The sequence below is a fragment of the Hippopotamus amphibius genome, chromosome 2 (genome assembly GCF_030028045.1).
Source record: "Hippopotamus amphibius kiboko isolate mHipAmp2 chromosome 2, mHipAmp2.hap2, whole genome shotgun sequence".
Lineage (NCBI taxonomy): Eukaryota > Metazoa > Chordata > Mammalia > Artiodactyla > Hippopotamidae > Hippopotamus > Hippopotamus amphibius.
This window is the reverse complement of record NC_080187.1, coordinates 212,556,243-212,576,978: the sequence shown is the minus strand read 5'-3', so window position 1 is coordinate 212,576,978 and position 20,736 is coordinate 212,556,243. Positions and strand designations below refer to the sequence as shown.

General features: G+C 33.8%; 1 protein-coding gene across 11 annotated transcripts in view; it reads left to right on the top strand.

Moving 5' to 3' along the window:
- Positions 1–20,736, top strand: part of MYO9A (myosin IXA) — a 262,701-nt gene that overhangs the window by 150,540 nt on the left and 91,425 nt on the right. For 9 of the 11 annotated variants that reach the window (XM_057723187.1, XM_057723183.1, XM_057723186.1 and 6 more), the window contains 3 exons: positions 8,773–8,916; positions 10,378–10,417; positions 16,136–16,303. In XM_057723187.1, coding sequence (XP_057579170.1) covers positions 8,773–8,916; positions 10,378–10,417; positions 16,136–16,303 — 352 coding nt within the window. The remainder of the gene's footprint in view (positions 1–8,772; positions 8,917–10,377; positions 10,418–16,135; positions 16,304–20,736) is intronic. The other 2 variants (XM_057723189.1, XM_057723182.1) reach the window with 1 other exon arrangement.

Below are 20,736 nucleotides of genomic sequence, written 5' to 3'. Positions count from 1 at the left end.
CCTTTACACATACTGTTTTATAAAGATTGTATGTTAAATGAGCAAAAGAGCATTGTTTAATGTCTAGAGTCTGCTGTGTACACTTTAAACATCAAGAGAATTGAGCTTCTTAGTGTCCTGATAAGATACTAAGATTAGGATGATACATCATTTAAAATTAAAGCATGACTTCTTCATCAATCAGGTTTTCCATTTTGAGTTACTGTCTTTCTAATGTATATTGTCACTTCTTTGTTCCATAACTTTATTTATAACTCTTTATTGCTTATTATAAGAAATCTAGGTTCACTATTTTAACCTGCAAGCACTGTTAGAGCCGAAGTATCCAGCCTCAACTATACTTATCTTTAATGTCAGCAAATTGAACTACTTGCGTGTGCATTTTGTTTTTTTAACAATGATCCTTGGCTGATGATGAAAATCACCATTATGTGCGCCTGTTAGATTTTACCCAAGAACAAGGTAGATCATTAATCTGATGACCTGTGTACCTTTATTTCAGTCTATTGGCAGTATTCTCATCCTGGTCATTAATGCATTTCCCAAAGCAATTTAATGGTTATAACTTTCCTAATTCTTAGTTTGTAGTTTTTTTGTTTTTGCTTTTGTTTTTTTTTGGACCACTCTGTGCGGCTTGCAGGATCTTAGTTCCCCGACTAGGGATTGAACCTGGGCCACGGCAGTGAAAGTGTCATGTCCTAACCACTGGACTGCCAGGGAATTCTCAATTGTGTTTCTTTGTACTGCTTTCAATTTTGGATGCCTGAAGTGATGTATATGGGCTTCTGTTTTTTATATATCAGTTGGGATAGTTTGATGTTTTGGTTTAAGATTAATTAGTCTGTCCTGGGTTGAAATCCTAACTCTGCCATTTTAAAGCTGTGTAATTGTGCATTTTAATTAACCTCCTAAAAGATCAGTTTTCTTATCTTTAAAATGGGGATAGTAATACCTAGTTTGCAGGGTTGTTGTGAAGATTAGATGAGATAAAGTATTTAATGTGTCTGGCTTTGTAGAGACATTAAAAAGTAGTCATTGCTAATAAAGCATGATAGAGCACCCACACAAGAGAGAACACGGAAGAGCAAGTGATGGAGGAGGGTTCTTTTCTAAATACAAGTTTGAACATAAGCAAGGATACACAGGTGGGGAAATGGGGAGCATGTTTGTGAACCATGGCTAATCTGAAGGAAAACAGAGGAACAAAAGTTAAAAGGATTAAGTGTGGCCACTATGCATACAAACTTGTATGCCCTAAATTCTAAAAATATAACTGTTATCTAGATACCTCTTGACCTTTTAACTCTTCCTAAATGACCAATTATTATAAAAGAGTTCACCTTTCAAATTAAGGGCAAATGATTTTTTTTTCTTCAAAGAGAGTAACAATGTTGGGAGAAGTAAAAATAATTTCAAAATTTAAAAAAAAAAAGATTTGATTAGTCTGGGTTCAAGCAGTTAACTGATTTTAGGCACTCATGGAATGACTAATTTTGTAACGTTGTGTGTATAAGCTCATTTATGAGATCCTTCTTCACAGGGAAATTGATCACATCAGCTTGATTCTTTTCCTTTGCGTACAATAAAGATATATGGCATTGAAGTCATGTTATCAGGAAAAGGCCAGCTAGCGGACTTTTTTTTTTTTTTAATAAATTTATTTATTTATTTAATTTATTTATTGGCTGCGTTGGGTCTTTGTTGCTGCACATGGGCTTTCTCTATTTGCTGTGAGTGGAGGCTACTCTTCATTGTGGTGCGCAGGCTCCTCATTGTAGTGGCGTCTCTTGTTGTGGAGCACGGGCCCTAGGCGCGTGGGCTTCAATAGTTGCGGCTCATGGGCTCTAGAGCACAGGCTCAATAGTTGTGGCACACAGGCTTAGTTGCTCCGTGGCATGTGGAATCTTCCCAGAGCAGGGCTCGAACCCATGTACCCTCCATTGGCAGGTGGATTCTTTACCACTGCGCCACCTAGGAAGTCCCAGCTAGCAATCTTAACAAGAGATCCTTCCAGCTTGTATTTGTTGTATTGATGAGTTTATTTTAGACATATTTTAGAGAAAATTGGTGAGAAGATGGAGGGGACAGAATAATAGATACTTAGAAAATCAAATCAGTCATGAAATCATTAGCTTGTATCTACTAAGTGGAGTTTTTGGACCTTCCCTATGAAATACTCCTAATAAGTGACACTTAAATGAAAGAGTGGAACATCCAATATGGTTGTGATATAGGGCTAAGAATTGATGTAGTCTGTATAATAACAAGGAAATGCAAATATAAAACTATTTTTATACTTTTATAGCAAATATTCCTCAAGTGAGAGATAAAACATTCATTATTGTTGAGTGGGCAGTTGCTTTTTGGTAGCAGTAGAAACTGGAAAGAAATGTCTTTGTATCAAAACATGATTTGAAAAAAAATATGAAGCCTGTAATCACATATGGTGAAGCCGAGATGGTAAATAGAGGCTGCTGAAATGACCGTTAATATGAATAACTAAAGACTGCATTGGTATCCAAAGACACATTCATCCCTAGGTGAAATGAGGTCTTTTGAATAGAGCAGAATGTGTGAAAAATAAAATATGCCACCCTATATTGGGAACATATGCCTTTGGAAACTTGTTGTCTTGAAGGGAAAAGTATTATCAGAATTTATTGTCAACAAGTACATAATGAATTTTGTACATTATGAAAGTATATGGTAGGTTTTATAATTAAATGGTGTCTGTTGTACTATCATGCTAATCCCAGGGCATTAAATAACTAGAATAAATCTCATTAAAACTCCTGGGTTATGACACCATTTTTTAGGGCTTTGGATATATTGATAACCACGTATTTGAGAACTGGGATAAACCTGTCCTCTAAGAGTTGACTATGTAGCGTGTGTGGATCCTGATTTCTTTTCTTAATGTAGCTGAAAACTCATTGTCTAAAGCATTATTTTCGTTTAAATTCAACTTTTCTTCTTGATCTGGGCAAATCACTGCTTACCATCTGAGGCATTGTATTATAAAATGCAACAATGAGAACAAAAATAAATACTTTTTTTGAAGGATAAATCAAATAATTTATTACTAGGGTTTTAAAAGGAATTATATTTAACGATTGGATCTTTAGAACCAATATGATTTGAAGTCATGTAAAACAACTTGGAGTAATTTCTCATATGTTACAGCCAGATAAATCTCATGGCATTGGATCATGTCTTAGAATGTATTTTGTTTACCCTAATGGAAAAATACAGAACTTGGATATTAATGTAAGCAGGTGTATGTGATTAGCAATTCATATAATAATAGCAAATTAGTATTACAAAATAATACTCATATTTTAGTATAAATTTAAAACATTAAGTATTATGTAGTTACTTTAAAAGTCTCTTCTAAGTTTTTTCACTTTAAAATATAGTATGTTGGTTATCCTAAATGATATTCATGTGTTTTTACATAGTTTTGTTGGTCCTTTGTTTGTTTTAAAAATTAGTGGCTTTTTTACTGGAGCATTATTTGCATGTAACATCCATTCCTGAAAGTCAGATTGTTCTTGAGAGAAAAATAAAGAGATAAATTAAGACAAATACAACTTCTAGTTCTGGCAGATCCTTTGTTTATTTAACAAGTACTTAGTGCCAGGTCACGTGGTGGAAACTGGAGATTCAGTACTTTGTAAGATAGATGTGATAAGTGATATGATTGGAGAAATATAGGATACTATGGAAACATATAGGAAGACCTTTAAATTTTTTATACTAATACTATATTTAAAGAATTGGATATGGGGCCAGATGCATCAGAAGTGTTTTCCAGAAGAAGAATCTTTCTATTATCTGAGTGAAGAGTAAGGGTGAGCCGTTTGAAGAGGATGGTGATGTATTACAGGCAGAGGAACAACTTGTATTATGCTCCAGGAGCAAAATGAGAGCTCTTTCTAGAGAGCATGGCAAAAAGAAAGAATTAAAAGAATGTGAGTAAGAAGAGAGAAATGATGAGAGTTGACTCTAGAAAGACAAAAAGATACGGACTAGTTCATGTGGGGCTTCGTTAGCCGTATTTGAAGAGGTTGGACTTCTTAAGGATAAAGAAGTTATTTAACAGTTTTAAGCAGAGGACTGACTAATATTTCAGGAGAATCTCTATGTGTTGCTTTATGGAGAAAGATTTGGATAGGCACTGGATTGAATACAGGGAGACCAGCAGTTCTGGCAAGAGATGATGGCTTGCATTAGGTGGTCATGGGTGTACATTGATGTGGACTTGTATTAAGGAGAAAATTGAAAAGCTGAATGTCTCTCATCTTATTTTATGAGGATTCAGAGTTTATGAGAAGTGTGTATTGGATTTTCTATACTTTGTGCAAATAATTTTTATATGTATGCAATAAATATATTGCAGTGATCTAATGAATATATAAAGAGTACATTGTATATGGAGAAGAAAGACTTTGTGTATGCCATCAATCTTAATAGCAATGTGCTAAGCTAAGGGAAGCCCCTAGAAAAACTGAGACAGATACCTATGTCAAGTCATTTCATTGAAATAACCAACTGGGGATATGGGAATAAAAAAGGGAAGGATGGAGAATCCATACAAGAATCAGTGAATGAGTTGGCCACTGGGTTCTCAGCCCCATGGGACCAGCTGAGAAGCTTAATGATTTGTGTCTCATGACCATCTGTTTGCCTTGGGAAGAAAAGAGGAAGTACTTATCTACTGCTTTAGGGGTTGCTAGCCCTACAGAGAGTTCTGCTTGTGTAAGTGCAGAGCTGAAGCCTACATCAGACGAGAAGCAAGTATCTGGAGTGTGAAGCTAGGTGCTGCCAGTAGCATCTGTTTGAGACTGGACAAAATTTGTATGTATGACTAGTTACAGTACTGTTTGCAACAGCAGTAGGTAGAATAAAAGGTGAGACTTATGGGATTTGAAGTGGTACATAAGAGGTGTGCAGTATACATGTTAATTGGAAGCTTTGATTCAGTCTTTATATATTAACATAGCATTTGATACAAGAGAATATACAAAACATACATGTACATTAGGAAGCATATCAATAAAATAAATCTACCACCCAAGTTTAGAACCAGAAGATTATTAGTATTACTGTAGCCACTTTTTTATATTTTCTGATCATTCACCCTGTCTCCCCACAGGTAAGTGCTATCCAGAATTTTATGTTTATAAAATAGTTTTACAATAAACGTATGTTTTTCTTTTTCTTTTTTTTAAATAAATTTATTGATTGATTGTTCGATTGATTGGCTGTGTGGGGCTTCGTTGCTGCACACGGGCTTTCTCTAGTTGCGGAGACCAGGGGCTACTCTTCATTGTGGTGCATGGGCTTTTCAGTGTGGTGGCTTCTCTTGTTGCGGAGCACGGGCTCTAGGTGTGTGGGCTTCAATATTTGTGCCACATGGACTCAATAGTTGTGGCTCACAGGCACTAGAGTGCAGGCTCAATAGTTGTGGCACGTGGGCTTAGTTGCTCCGCGACATGTGAGATCTTCCTGGAGCAGGGATCGAACCTGTGTCCCCTGCGTTGGCAGGCGGATTCTTAACCACTGCACCACCTAGGAAGTCCCTAAATGTATGTTTTTCTAAACAAAGAGTTGTTTGGCTTACCTAGTTTTTGAGTTTTTAGAAATGCTAAATGCTATGTGGTCGCTGTGACTTTTCTTCTCAACAGTATGTATCTAAGATTCATCCATCTTGTGGCATGTAATTTGTTCTTTTTAGCTGCTATATAATATTATATGGTATTAAAGGGCATGGGGAGTTATTGTTGAATGGGTACAAAGTTTCAGTTTGGCTAAAAGTTCTGGAGGTACATAGTAGTGATGGTTGCACAGCAATAAATGTACTTAATTCCACTGAATTATACACTTAAAAATGGTTAAAGTGGTAAATGTAGTTAAATATATTAATTTTTCTCTATTATTTGTCCTTTTAATAACTTAAAGAATTGTTTCCTTAGTCCAAAATCCTCTATTCAGCCAGATTTTCTTTTAAACTTTTGTGGTGCCTATCACCAGTTCAACCCTAAGCTTTTTTGCCAGTTGTTCTAATTTCCTCTGATCATGAACAGATGCATCTTGAATTAATTTCATCTTCCTATAGAAATCTCTCCTGGCATTTTTTTATTAGAAGGATTTGTTCTCTAGATCTGTCACATAGCTGTCACATTGGTATCTTCTTTACCTTTGTATTGGTCATTCCTTATGTTATTCTTCTGTTTTGTATCAACAGTTTTTTCTACCATTTTTTCCTTTTTTAGATCTACTTTGTAAACTTTTAGAGTATGTTCTCTAGAAGTTCCATGAGAAAGTATATATAGGACTAACATGTTTTTGCTTCCCTGCATGACTAAACATGCATTTATTCTGCCCTCACACTTGATTGGAAATTTGATTGTGTATAGACTCTTGGTTGGAAATAACTTTTCAGAACTTTGAAGACACTGCTACATTGCCTTTTAGTTCCAGCATTGCTGATTTCTAAGGTCTTGTTTTAAATAGCTTTATTGAGATATAATTTACATACCACAAAATTTAAACCATTTAAAGTATACAATTCAGTGGGGTTTGGTATATTTAAGAGTTGGTTAGCTATTCCAAAATCTAATTTAGAACATTTTAATCACTTCAAAAGAAAATTTCCTATTTACTAGTTTGTTTCCTTTCCTCATACTGTCGCTCACTGTAGGTAAATACGAATCTACTTTTTGTCCCTATACCTTTGCATATTCTGGAAAAAAATTTTTTGGAAATTTTGTATAAATGGAATCTATAATATGTGGCCTTTTGTGTGAGACTTCTTTCTTTTAGCATAGCGTTGTCAATAATCCATGTTATAACATGTACCAGTACTTCATTCCTTTTTATGGCTGAATAACATCTCATGGTGTGGATATTTTGGTTACACATTTATCAGTTAATGAACAATTGGGTTCTACTTTTTGGCTATTGTGTATAATGCTGCTCTGAACATTCATGTGTAAGTTTTTGTGTGGACATATGTCTTCAGTGCTTTTGAGTACATGCCTAGGAATGAAATTGCTGTGTCATGTGGTAACTCTGTTTTGTTTAACGTTTTGAGAATTTGCCAAACTATCTTCCAAAGTGACTAGGACATTTTACATCCCCACTAGTAATGGATAAGGGTTCCATTTTCTCTACATCTTTGTCATTTTGTTATTGCCTGTCTTAGTGGGAATGCAGTAGTATCTCATTGTAGTTTTGATTTGTATTTCCCTAATACCTAATGATGTTCAGCATCTTTATGTGGTTATTGATGATTTGTATATCTTTTTTGATGATTCATATATTTTCTTTGAATAAGTGTGTACTTTGTCCATTAAAAATTTTTTTTGGTATGTATTCTTTCCATGTATGTAATATAATTGTCTTAAAACTGTATCATGCAACTACTTTATTTAGATTTGCTAATTTATGCAGACAGCTTTTTATGCCATTAAATACTGATCTACAACATAATTTTTAATGACCTTATAGACTTCCGTTGGAGTGGTTATAACATAACTTCTTTCATTTATTTCCAAGTGTTGGTTATTTAGGTTGTTTCTTATCTCTTGATGTTGATGAAAATTTTTGTAGATGAAGTTTTGCATGTTTGATTATTTTCTTATGTTGTTCTTAGTAAGAAGTTTAACCAGGAGGACAGAGCAAAGCTATTACAGGATTTTAAAGATATTGTTCTGGCTATCTAAAAAGTAATAGAGTTTAAGTAAAGAACTAATTGGAAAACAAATATTTTAAGGTTATATTCCATTTTTCAAAAGCAGGAAGTTTCAAAAATAGTATAAAGGAAAAAAATAATTCATAGAGTCCTATGTATCCTTCACTCAGTTTTCCTTAAATGACATTTTATATAGTGGTAGTACATTATCAAAATCAGGAAAGTTACACTGGTACATCAATATTAACTAGACTGCAGTTTTCACCATTTAAAAAAATCTGTGTGTGTGTATGTGTGTTTTTTTTGCGATTTTATCCCATGTATAGATTTGTGTAACCAACACTACAATCAGGATGCAGGACTCTTTCATCATTGTAAAAAAATTTGTTCATGCTGCTTATTTGTATTATCCTTTTTCATGTCCCTTTCCTGTCCTCCAGCAACCACTAATCTGTTCTTCATTTCTATAGTTTTGTTATTTTGAGAATGTTATATAAATCAAATTATATAGTATGAAACGATCAGGGAGAAAAACACTTTTCCTCTGCCTTCTTAGGTTCAGTGGCTGTGGGCCTGTAAGTGAAACTAATGAAAGACAATTAACAGGAGAAAAAGCATACAGTTTTTATTAATATTTTACGTACATGAGTATTCTCAGAAAAGAAGTGAAACTCAAAGAAGTGGTTACACTCAGGGACTAATACATCCTTTTTAAAAAGGAAAAAAGGATTTGGGCTTCAAATCAAAAGCCATGACATTATATTATAATACATTATATTATTTACTGCTTGTTAAATGGTATATTTAAAGGTATTAGCTATATGATTTGCTCATCTACCTGCACATTTAAATGTGAATGTGCTAGAACCCATAGAAATTTTTTGTTGTGAAAGAGTATAAGATAAGCCCAAATTGACCAATAATCTCTCTGATAAAACCATTTTCTGCTGCTTTAGCATTTTTTCTAAATTTTAACTTCTGTGTTTAAAGTTTTGTTTTACTTTTTAAAGAAATTTATAGAGTGTTAGGGATGTCTCAATTAGCAAAGCAAATTGTACTGTATTTAATTTTTACAGTGAAACATTTGATTTTGCCTGGAATGGCAGAACTGGGATTCGTCAGAGCAGACTGTCAAATAACACCTCTTTGCTTGATAAAGATGGGATATTCGCTAACTCAGCTAGCAGCAAACTCTTGGAGAGAGCCCATGGAATTCTCACGTTAGTATTGATCAATAATATGGATTGCTTTTTTATGACTGATTTTAAATTTCTGGCTAAAAAAAGAAGAGAGGTGATCATGAAGCTTTATTTTCATGAGTAGAATTTTGAATGAAACAAGACTCAGTAGTAGTCAGGATTTAGAGCTGTGACAATCTCATGTATTATAAAGCTGGTGTTTGTTTGCTTGTTTTCATCTCACCTGGAGAATCATGACTGAATATACTTATAATGGAGATGATTCTTTATTGCTCTTTAACAGACCCTACATCAGAGAAAGCAAAAACTGTTAGCTCTTTTTAGAATTCCTAGTCTTTAACTGCAGTTGTCCTTTAATTCTGGCAGTCATACCAGTTTGGGCAGGAAAATCCCTTATGAAATGGGGAATGGGACCATATACAGTTGACCCCTCAACACGTCATGGATTAGAGATGCTAACCCTTTACCCAGTGGAAACTTTGTGTATTTCCTATAGTCAGCCCTCCATAGCCACTGTTCCTCGGTATCTTTGATTCCACATCCACAGATTCAACCAACCTCAGATCAAGTAGTACTGTAGTAGTTACTGTTGAAAAACTTCCACTTATAAGTGGACCCACACAGTGGAAACCTGTGTTCAAGGGGCACCTGTATGGTGATATATAACACTTATCAAAGTCTGCCATTCCTCCATCTAGAACTGGTTTGAGGACATAGATATAACTATGCATGGTGGACCAGTAAAAAGTTCTTAGCTGCCTGTATCAACATATTTCAAACACTTCCAAAGCATATTTTTTGACCACTAGCTAGACTTGTGACTGAATTGGATTCCTTAACCCCTAAGTCATCGCTTAACAGTGTTAATAGGCCCAATTTATGCCTTGATATACTCCAGAATTAGTAGGTGATAGAGCTTAGATTCAAGCCCAGGTCTTCCTGACTCCTCAGCCCATGTTCATAAGCATCAACTTTATTCCCTTTATGTAACCATCTAAAAAAAAGATTTGATATGTGTGATATTGAATTATGAATAATGGAAAAAAGGACAGAAGAGAATTTTTAATTTCTAAAAATGGAAGATCATAAGTCTTAGTGAAAAGTACATTTTAAAAATTCGTGACATTAGGCATCTATTTGAGTTTAAAATGACAGAAACAAAGCCTCTGTAGGTTTAAGAACATAGAGCCCTATTAACATCCAAAAGAAAAAGAAATTTTAGCTTTGAGTGTATATTATGTTACTGATAATCAGGCTTAAATCTGTTTGTACCTGTATTACAGATCAGGCATTACTTTTCTTCACTTATCCTTCCTTCCCAAACGTGCCTGCTTAGTTGAATTAGACAGTATTTTCATTTAGAGGACCTTTAACTTGGAAATGGGTATATAATCTGTTGTTTTAGTACAGACCTTGAAATCATTCATCTTTACGGTGGGTTTTGTTTTGTTTTTTTTCCTAATGTATGATTTGTCTCTATAGGAGAAACAAAAATTTCAAATCCAAGCCTGGCCTTCCAAAGGTGAGTATTATGAAAAACTTTTTTCTGTTAGTGCCCCACTTAATATTTTTTTTATTATTATTCATGCAAACAATCTTTATAAACAAAAATAAGAAGTATCTTATTTTTACCCAAAATAGAGGTTAATTGTGTATATTCAGTTGAAAGCATTTTAGAAATAATGTTAGATGTTATGAAATGGCCAGGCTTAATGGTTCAGATAAATATTTGTGATATATCCCATTTTGTAGTGTTTTAAAAGCTTCTGAATATAAGTGTAAATTTTTGTTGAGTAACTGCCTCTTTGCATAAGATCTTTTCATTACTCCTTGAGTCAGGTGAAGATAAAATTCTGAATTTTATCTGATTTAAAAATAATTTCTAAGTGGTGCTTACCTAACTCTCATCATCATTAGCATTAGTTAGCCAGGTTTTTCCGTAAAGGTCCAGTTAGACTTGCTGGCTTATCTGATCTGTGTTATAACTACTTAGCTCTGCTATTGTAGCACAAATGTAGCTGTAGACAATATGTAACTGAATGAGAGTGATTGTATTATAGTAAAACTTTATTTATGGACAGTGAAATTTGAATCTCATATAATTTTCACATGCCATTATATATTATTTAATTTTTTTTCAACCATATAAATCTTATAAAAACAGTGGGCAGGATTTGACCCAGGGGTTGTAATTTGTCTACTACTCTAATCTACATTCCAAAATATTTATTAAATTTACTAAAGAAAGAAAAGTCTTACTGAGTTTTTCTTGTGCTCTCCCAAAGGAGTCTTGTCCTTTGTAACTTTGTTAATGAACATAATTTCAAAATTCTAAAAGAACTGAAAAAGAGCTGTTCTCATGATTCTCTAGTGCAAGAAAGACGGAAATGAATCTGTCTATAATTTTTCCTTCTACTTAAGTCACCTTATATTTCCAAAGAAAATTTAATACACTGCTGATGTGGTTTGTGGTAGTGGCAAATACAAAGAAAATTTACTCAAGTGGTTTGTGGTTATGGTCTTACCATGAAAAGATTTTATGTAGAGAGAAGGAGACCACATTCATTGTCAAATATTATCATCATTCGTCTTTCTTTTTTCCTTCACTGTCTCTCTAGCCTTTTAGTATTTTGAATGCTCTCCTCAAATGGAGAACTTATTTTTTTTAATTGAAGTATAGTTGATTTACCATGTTGTGTTAATTTCTGCTGTACAGCAAAGTGACTGTTATATATATATACATACACATTCTTTTATAACTTTTTAAACTTCGCATGTTAGCCAACAAGAATATGTTGGATTCATCTGAAGTAAATAATTCCATTCAATCATCAATCACAGGAATCACACCTATTTCTTAACCTTTTTAAAAGAAAAAAAATTAAATATGGCTAATTTTTTGTTTATTTTAGTGTGTCTTGTGTATTCAAGTACATATATTTAACATCAGAGAGGCAGCATAGTCTGTGAGAGTATAGACCTTGGAGTCAAACTGACCTACATTCAAATGATGGATCTGTTATTTGCTCTTTGATTTTTGGAGTAAGTTCTCTAACTTGTATTAACCTCTGGCTCTTCGTTTGTAATGTGGGGGTTAATATATGTTAGGATGAGAGATCTATATTTGCTATGTGGATGATTAGTATTCAATAAATAATAAGTATATTCTTCGTATTTGCTACCAGAATGTTCGAGCTGAATTTGTGGCTTATCTGTGTACATATATGTATGCATGATGTGTGGTTTGTTTAGTAACCTAACTCTTCATCTTACTTTCCTACCCTTATTTAAATATGCCTCATTTTTTCTAATTATGCTTAATGAATGTTTTGCTTGTTTCTTTCAGTCCATTTCAAGCCAAGGCAAAACAAATGTATAGTAATAAAATTAAAGTGTCTGGTCCTGTATCCTCATTGACTATAGTCACTTGCTGATTAAGATATTTTGGTTGCATTAGGTTAGTTTTATATGTGATGTGGAAGGAAGCACCAGAAGTATAGGTAACCTGAACTTTTCCCCCTTTGCTCTTCTGTGAGACCTGCTGCCACGTTCTTGCCTTGAGTGTGAATCCTTATTGTACGCATCCCTACAACCTTTATTGCCACTGGAAAGAAGATTCAGTCACCTGTATTAAGGACACCCTTAGCATCTCATTTTACTGACGTAGGTAGGGTTTAGAATGCTTTATCTTTATTACAATTCTGAATAAACACAGGCAAATATTCAACACATGTAACCTCCAATAGCCCTTAGCCGTCCGCTACTGTAATTCTCTTTTGACAGTACTTTTCTTTCCAAGAGGGTACTTTCCCTCTCATACCTTGAAACCGTCACTTCTATTAAGTATACCTTTCTAATATGATCTATCTTTAAATTTTCAGTCTTTTACTGACAGTTCCCTTGTTATACATTTCTACTTTGACACCCTGCTCATCTCTCAGACTTGATCCGCAAAGCAGTTTTGGTTTGTCACTCCCCTACTGAAGTTAATTTTCTTAGCCATTTAGGTTCTCTTTAACAGCATGAGCAATGTCTTCTTAATCTTTGTGTCTACAGCACCTTGCACAGCAAGCAGTAAATAATTGTTTAAAAAAGAATGGACTGACTAATCTGAATAAACTAAACAATGAAGATGGAATTAAGAAAGGAATAAAGTAGATATTGAACAGAAGATTTAAGAAAGGAATTAACTCCGTATCTGTTTTCTGCTAGATCTTGGGCCCACATTTCATTTCCTGTTTTTTGTCACATCATGCTTGGCTATTGAAGCTGTCCCTCAAGTGGATTTCTCTCTCTCTTGCCTCCTTAGCCTCCCGTCTTCCACATTCTTCTGCTCTGCCTTGTTTCTCCTTTCTTCCTTGCCCTGTTATATCTTTTTCATAAATCTTAGTAACCCTCAGATTATCATTTATTTTTTAATGTCCTTATAGTCTGTTTCCCTGTACTTGACTGCAGTGTATTCTTAGCACTTAGAACATAACCTGATCTGTAGTAATCACTGAATATTTGTTGATGGACCTAATGATGGTGAGTCTTATGGGCAGAAGTCTGGTCTCCAGTTGCTGAGGAAACATTTCTCAAAAATCATTACTTGCTAACCATTCATTCATTTATCTAAACTAATATTTATTGAGTACTCAGTACCAGACACTGTTTTAGGCATTGGAGGTGCTGAGATAAACAGTCCAGTCAGAGAATCCTTGCTCTCTCATGGGGATTCTTTTAGAGAAAGAGAAAAAAATACACAAGTAAACAATAGAGGATTTAGATGATATTATGTGCATAGAGGAAAATATTATTGACTTAGAGGTGGCCTACTTTTGGGATATTTAAGAAATAACTTTATGAGAAAGTTTGGGTATTTAAGCTGTAAGTTGAATGCTAAGAAAAATCAAGCCATGTAAATGTCTAGCTATAGAGTATTCCAAGCAAATGAAAAAATTGGAAAGACCTTGAGATAAGAATGAATGTGGATTTTTGTTGTTGTTTGTTTGACTTTTCCAATTAAATTCCTTGAAGGGAAGGACTTATTAATATTTAAAAAAAAATAGTTGCTTATATTTTCCACAGTCCACATGACGCTTTTTCACATAGTGACATTTAATAATTAATTTTAGCATCGCTTTAGGTATGGTTTATAAAATGAAAACCATTTCCAAGGTCTTTTTTTTTTTTTAATGTTTATTTATTTGGGTGCACTGGGTCTTAGTTGCGGCAGGCAGGCTCCTTAGTTGCAGCGTGCATGTGGGATCTAGTTCCTGACCTGAGGCCAAACCCGAGCCCCCTGCATTGGGAACACAGAATCTTATTCACTGCGCCACCAGGGAAATCCCTCTGAGGTCTTTTTATCAGAGGTATCATAAGTGTTTGGGGGGAAATTACTTTAGACTTCAGTGGCAATTTGTTTTTACTTACGGATGAACCACAAAATTCTTCTAATCGAGTCCTGACTAGTATGTAAAATTATTTTTTTCTTAATATACAATAAATCTTTTTGTAAGAATTCAAAAATGCTAATAAAAATAAAGTAAAAACTCTCAAAATTCAACATACATATATATTATTGTTTTGTGTGGGGTTTTTTGGTCATGAGTATTTGCAGATATTTTTCCCGTGTCAATAAATACAGGTTACAGTATTTTTAGAAACTGTATAGTATTCAGTTGTGTGAATGAAGCATACTTTATGAAAAAAAATTCCATGAAATTCCTTATCTCTGTTCAGAATTTTTCACTGTTTTTTTGAAGTACATTGTCAGAAATAACATTCAGAGCTCTCCTTAGATAAATACATAGACAGGAAGTTGCTAATCAGAAAGGTTATAATGATTTGCATTCCTAAGAACAGAGCATAAATATGCCTGTTTCATGTATACTGAGTTTTATCAGTCTTTGCTATGCTTGCCCATCTGATGTGCAGAAAATCTCCTTAAAAGAAAATGTGTGTTTCTTTGATTAAAAGTGAGGTTGATTGTCATTATGTTACTTATTATATTTTGAGAATTGCCTGTTGAGATCTTCTCATTATCATGGGATGTATTTTTTTTTAAGAATTTTTTACAGTTCTTATATACAGATGATAAGTCTTTGTCATTATTGGAAATATTTTTTCTTAGGTGGAATTGCTTAAATGTGTATTGTACTTATTGCCATTTGGAAGGTTTTATTTTTTAATGTTTATCTTGTCAAAATTAATACTTTTTAGTCTTTTGAATTTGTCATACTTTTAACTCAATTCTGTGCTTCTCATACAACAGAACTTTTACTACTTTTTAAGTAACATACAGTTGCACATCTATATGGATACATTCTTTCCATTGACAAACTCACTGCCATAAATTAGGATTTAAAAAATTGATTAGCGATTGGCTTAAAAAAGCTCCAAAGTACTTTATTAATGTCCTGTTTTGTATTCTTCAGTTGCTTTATATGTAACTCCTATCTTATTTTTAAGGTTAATAATTAGGACCTCAGGATGTGGGTTGATAGGGACTATGTTTTCTTTTTTTCTGTATATGTGTTCCTGGCTTACCAATTGTATAGCCCAGGGATTGAATTTAATTTATTGTCTCTGTGAGTCAGGATTCAGTTGCAGATAACTAACCACCGTACATATTTTTTAAGTAGAAAGGGACTTAATTCAAAGAGGTGCTTACAGAAATCATCAGAAGCCTTAGAGTTTCAGAGTATTAAAAAACAACAAAGCAGAGCAGAACTGACCTCAGCTGTACGCAGAAAGTTAGGAAATGAGGAAGCTGCTATCATTGCTGCTGCTTCCAGGCTCATACCACCTGTGGTGTAATAACAGGAATCAAGAAGAAGCTGCTACAGCTGTTGGCTTCGTGGCTAAGGTGCTTTTACTAAAGTTGCAATGACAACACAAATGCCCTGCACTCTGCCTCACAACATTTTAAAAAGTAGTGCTGGACACTGAGACCACAGAATACTAAAGTACTTTTGTGTACCTGTTTGCCAGCAGAAACAAGCTAGTAGCCAAAGCCTCTGCCTCAGTTAGACCTTCCCAGTTTCATGTGTGGGAACTGATGAACTTATGTCACACCCAGAACCTGAGATGTAAGAGACTTTGGGAAATGTAGTTTCTTTTTTAGCTGGTAAGCTTCTGCAGGAAAGCAGAAAGAGGGTAGAAATGGATGTTGAATATTAATTACCCATATTCACCACAGTCATTATACACAGGAGTAATGAAAACTGGCTTATAATTTTGTTTTTCTTATTCTTAGATAAATTTACGTGAAGAATTTGATTTTTTTCCTCCTGCTTTTCAGCACTTACTAGAAGTAAAGTCTTTAAAACACCTGACAAGACTGACCTTACAGGATCGCATTACCAAGTCTCTTCTTCATTTGCACAAGAAGAAGAAACCTCCCAGCATCAGTGCACAGTTTCAGGTAGTTTCCTGTTTTACTTTTTTTTCCTTTTATTTTTAACAAAGAGGAATCTGTTTTGTTCAGATTGACATTGTAAGGTCAAAGTGATCTACAAGATACCTGAATGAGATACAATTCATGTGACTAAAATGCCATACTATAATGGCCATTTTGATTATAAGTACCAAAGATGGAAAAAAAGTCAGGTGCTTTTCTTTTTCATCTTTGTATCTCTGAATAGTGCATCCCAAAGAGTAATTCATTATTTTCAATGTGAGGAGAAAAGCATCAAAAAACTGCCTGCCCAGATATGGTCACTGTTAACATAATGAGGTATGCTTTTTTCTATATATATTTAAACCTCATGCTACTGCCATCAGCATTTATCTAAATGGAATTGTAAGTTTTTCCTTGATTGTTTATTTTAGTTTTGTGTGTATAGAACTCCAGTTCCTTTTATTGTGACTGGGCATTTAGGAATAAATATGATCCTAATAAATTAACCAAATAACCAGAATAACTTTTCAAAATTCTCTTCTAATCCTTCCTGTTCTTCTCAAATCATCTCTAACATTCTCTTCATTTGTGAGGTGTTTATGAAAATGAACCGAAAATCTGAAGGGTAACAGTGCTTTATATAATTTTACTCTACCTCATGCTTTTATCACAGAAGCATCATTCACTGTTAACTAAAAATGTCTTTATTTGCCGATAGCAGTATTTCTATATGATATCACTTTCTTCAATGCTCCTCTTTAATCCAGGATATCTGAATGTAAATTATCTACTAACATATCACTGGATATGATCTTGTTTGGTTTATAAGCACAATCCTTGAAACTATAGGCTAGAAATGTCATTTTATTTTAGACAATTTTCACCATTGGCCTAGAGAAAAATCTGATTCTATAAAAGCTACCTGGTCAAGGTGCTTTTTAAAAAAATTAAAAAAATAAAAAAACAAGATGTGAAAAGTCAAATAATTATTAGGTGCTAATAAAGTTAAAGGAAAGACAATTGAGTATATAACGGAAGCTCTGCCATGAATTTAAAAAAATCCTTTTAAATCATAATGTTGTGTGTTAATGGTATTTGATTATTTAAAAAATGAGAGAGAGAGAGATGTTGCTTGGCCAGACAGGTCTGTCTATACCTTGGTACTGTCTTCACATCCCAGAGTTTTGGCTTTTCACTTTGTAGGTTTAGAAATTCAAAAATGAATGGGTTACAGGAAAAAAAAATCATGCTGACTGAAAACCATAAACACTGCTATAAAACAGTATTAAAGTTTATTAATATACAAGAAGTGAGTCATAAGCAGAGTTGTTATAATTGTTAGTTCATGATCACATTTCCCTGATTAGCAGACCAAGGTGGAAAGCCAAATTCGGATCAAAAGGTAACTTGGTGAGCTTGGTATCTGAAAAAGAAGCATTAATCTCATAATTATCAAGGGTAGAACCATTAAGCTGTTGTGTCCTTTGTTTTGTTACCTTGGATCTTTTACAGGTGCCTGTATACCAAACTCAGACTTTAATCTGAAGAGTACACATTATTACGACTACAATAAAAACTTAGTTATAATTACAATCCTATCATGTCCCCTAAAATCCCCCAAATTCAGGAATTATGGATATTTTCAAATTAAATTCATGTATTGTGTTGAATATTTGCAAAAAGAGTCATCTGTGATGTTTCTAATACATTGTTAAATATTACAAAAGTAATGAGTTAATTTTTGATTATTTAGAAAATACAGTGAACAAAAACAAATGAAAATCACTTACCATCCAAAGATAGTGGTGAATGTACTATATTTTCCAGGTCTTTTACCAAATATTTATACATAGACGTTATTTTTCCTCCAATTCTGTGAGATAAGTACTGTCGTTCTTATTGTACAGGTGAGGAAATTAGAAGTGATAAAGATAAATGGCACCCAGGTGTCTTTGACTTCACACACTTCTTGTGAATGAATGTTTATTTTCCTCAAAATGAAATCATAGAACTCATGAAGGATTAACTGAATTGACCTTCTGCTATAAACAACTAGAAAATTGGACAAAAGATAGAACGTTTTAGATATTAGACCAAAAGCACTGCAAGATTATGATTCCTGAGAAAAGGGAAATAAATGAGGCAAGTCCCAGGTTACTGCTTAAAGGCAGTTTGCTATAGCCCAGGGAGAGGGAATCCAAACAAATGCCAAGGTTTTGCTCTGGACCTGCCCTCACAAAGCTTAATAAAAGCAAGTCTTGAAAGAATCAAAGTGATTCTATATAACTTAAGAGCCCCAGGGGAAAATGTCTGTCGTTCTTTAAAGGAATATAACAAAATCCAACAATGTAAATCACATTAGCATCCAATCTGAAATTATTAGGCATGAGAAGAGTCAGGGAAAAAACAACCCGTAACAAGGGAGAAAAATCAGTCATTAGAAACAGATCGAAAAATGACAGAAATGATGGAAATAGTATTTAGATGAGGATCTCAAAATACCTATTATAAATCATATAAATATGTCTAAAGATAGAACATAAATAATGATGAGAAAAAAATAACAAAGATACAAAAAAGGCTCACATGAAACTTTCAAAGATTAAAAATGTAATATTTGAAAATAAAAATAAGCTAGATGGGATTAACACCTATTTGCCAAAGTAGTGAGTTAGAAGTTACATTTACTTTAAAATAAAGTGCAGAGAGAAATCACAGAGATGGAAAAAATGAAGAAAAGCATTAGTAACTTGTGGGGGAATACTAGGTCATTGAACATAGGTGTAATTGGCATCTCAGAAAGAAAGGCAAGAGAGGGGGATACAGAAAAAAATTTGAAGAAATAATAACTAAAATAATTCCTGATTTTTATGAATAGTATAAGCTCAAAGGTCAAAAAATCTTAACAAATCCCAAGCAGAACAAACCTAAACACACCAACACATATCTCATAAAATTGTTAAAGTGAGTTAAAAGGAGAAAATTTTAAATACATCCAGAGAAAAAAGGCAAATTTATTTATGTGCAGTGAAATGAAGATAAGAATAACAGTAGGTTTCTCATTAAAAACTCTGAAAGCCAGAATTCAAGAGTAGTATTTTTAAAAGACTGAAAGGAAAAAAATTATCACTCTAAAATTGTATGCACATGAGTAACGAAGGTTATATAGAGACTTTTTCAGACAAACAAAAGATGAGAGAATGCATTGCCAGGAAATCTACAATATAAGAATGTTAAATTAGGAATACAAATGATGAGAAAACCACAGATTTTGGATGTATACAAAACATGGATTGCCAGAATGATAGAAGTTTAATTAACTATAAAAAATACCTTTTCTTTTAATCTTTTAAAAAGATAATTGACTGTAGAAAAAATAATAATATATTGTGAGGTAGAAATAAAACATATGACAAAAGTAGCACAAAAGAAGGGAGGGGGCTAAATGTAAGTTTATACTGTTGTAAAGTTCATACTCTTGTAAAGTTACACCATTATCTGTATGCTGTACACTATACAGGTAATGGTGTAACATTATTTGAAGGCAGACTGTAATATGTTAAAGATGTAAACCCTTGAGAAATCCTTAGAAAAAAAGCTTATCATAGATAATGAGCTAATAGCAATACTAAAATGGAATCATAAAATACAGGTGATCCTTGATTGAACTGCATGGGTCCACTTATACATGGATTTTTTTCAGTAGTTACACTACAGTATTACACAATCAGTGGCCGGTTGAATCTGAGGATTTGGAACTCCAGGTAGAGTGGAACCAAGTATACCGGGGGCCAACTTTAAAATTATATGTGGGTTTTCAACAGCACAGAGCGTCAGTACCCCTGACCCCCATGTTGTTCAAGGGTCAACTGTATACTCAATTTTAAAAAGACAGGATAAAAGAAAGAGCAGATTATACAAATAGAGAGAAATAACAAGGTAGTAGACCATATGTATGTTTTTCTTGATTATTTCAATGGTTAGGTAAATATCTACCCTCACCCTACTCTGGATTATTCTCTTTTGAGGCTTTGTCTACTGCAAGCAAATGTTAGTATGAAATTATCCTTTTAGCCACAAGACTGCCGAATAAAGTAGCTAAAGTCTTAAGTTATGAGTGAGCTGGTACAACTTGATCAACAAGGCAAAAACTATGCATTGTTTACGCATAGCACTGTATGTGAAAGCAGGCCACTTCATAAGCACCACGTGTCTGCTCAGTTAATTCTTTAAAAGGAGTTTTGTGGCTTTCTCCTAGGATAATAGGTCATGCACATACTGTTGCTGTTAAAGCTGCTGAAATATGCTGATAAAACTGCTGCCCCTCTCTCGGCCTGACAAGGCACGCATGCCTAGCTGCTCAGAGACCCACAGATTGCTGGGAAGTATATCCACCACTACATCATTAGTCAGTGTAGTCCTTTTCTTGGAGTGGTGGAAATTCTAAGTGTTTCTCT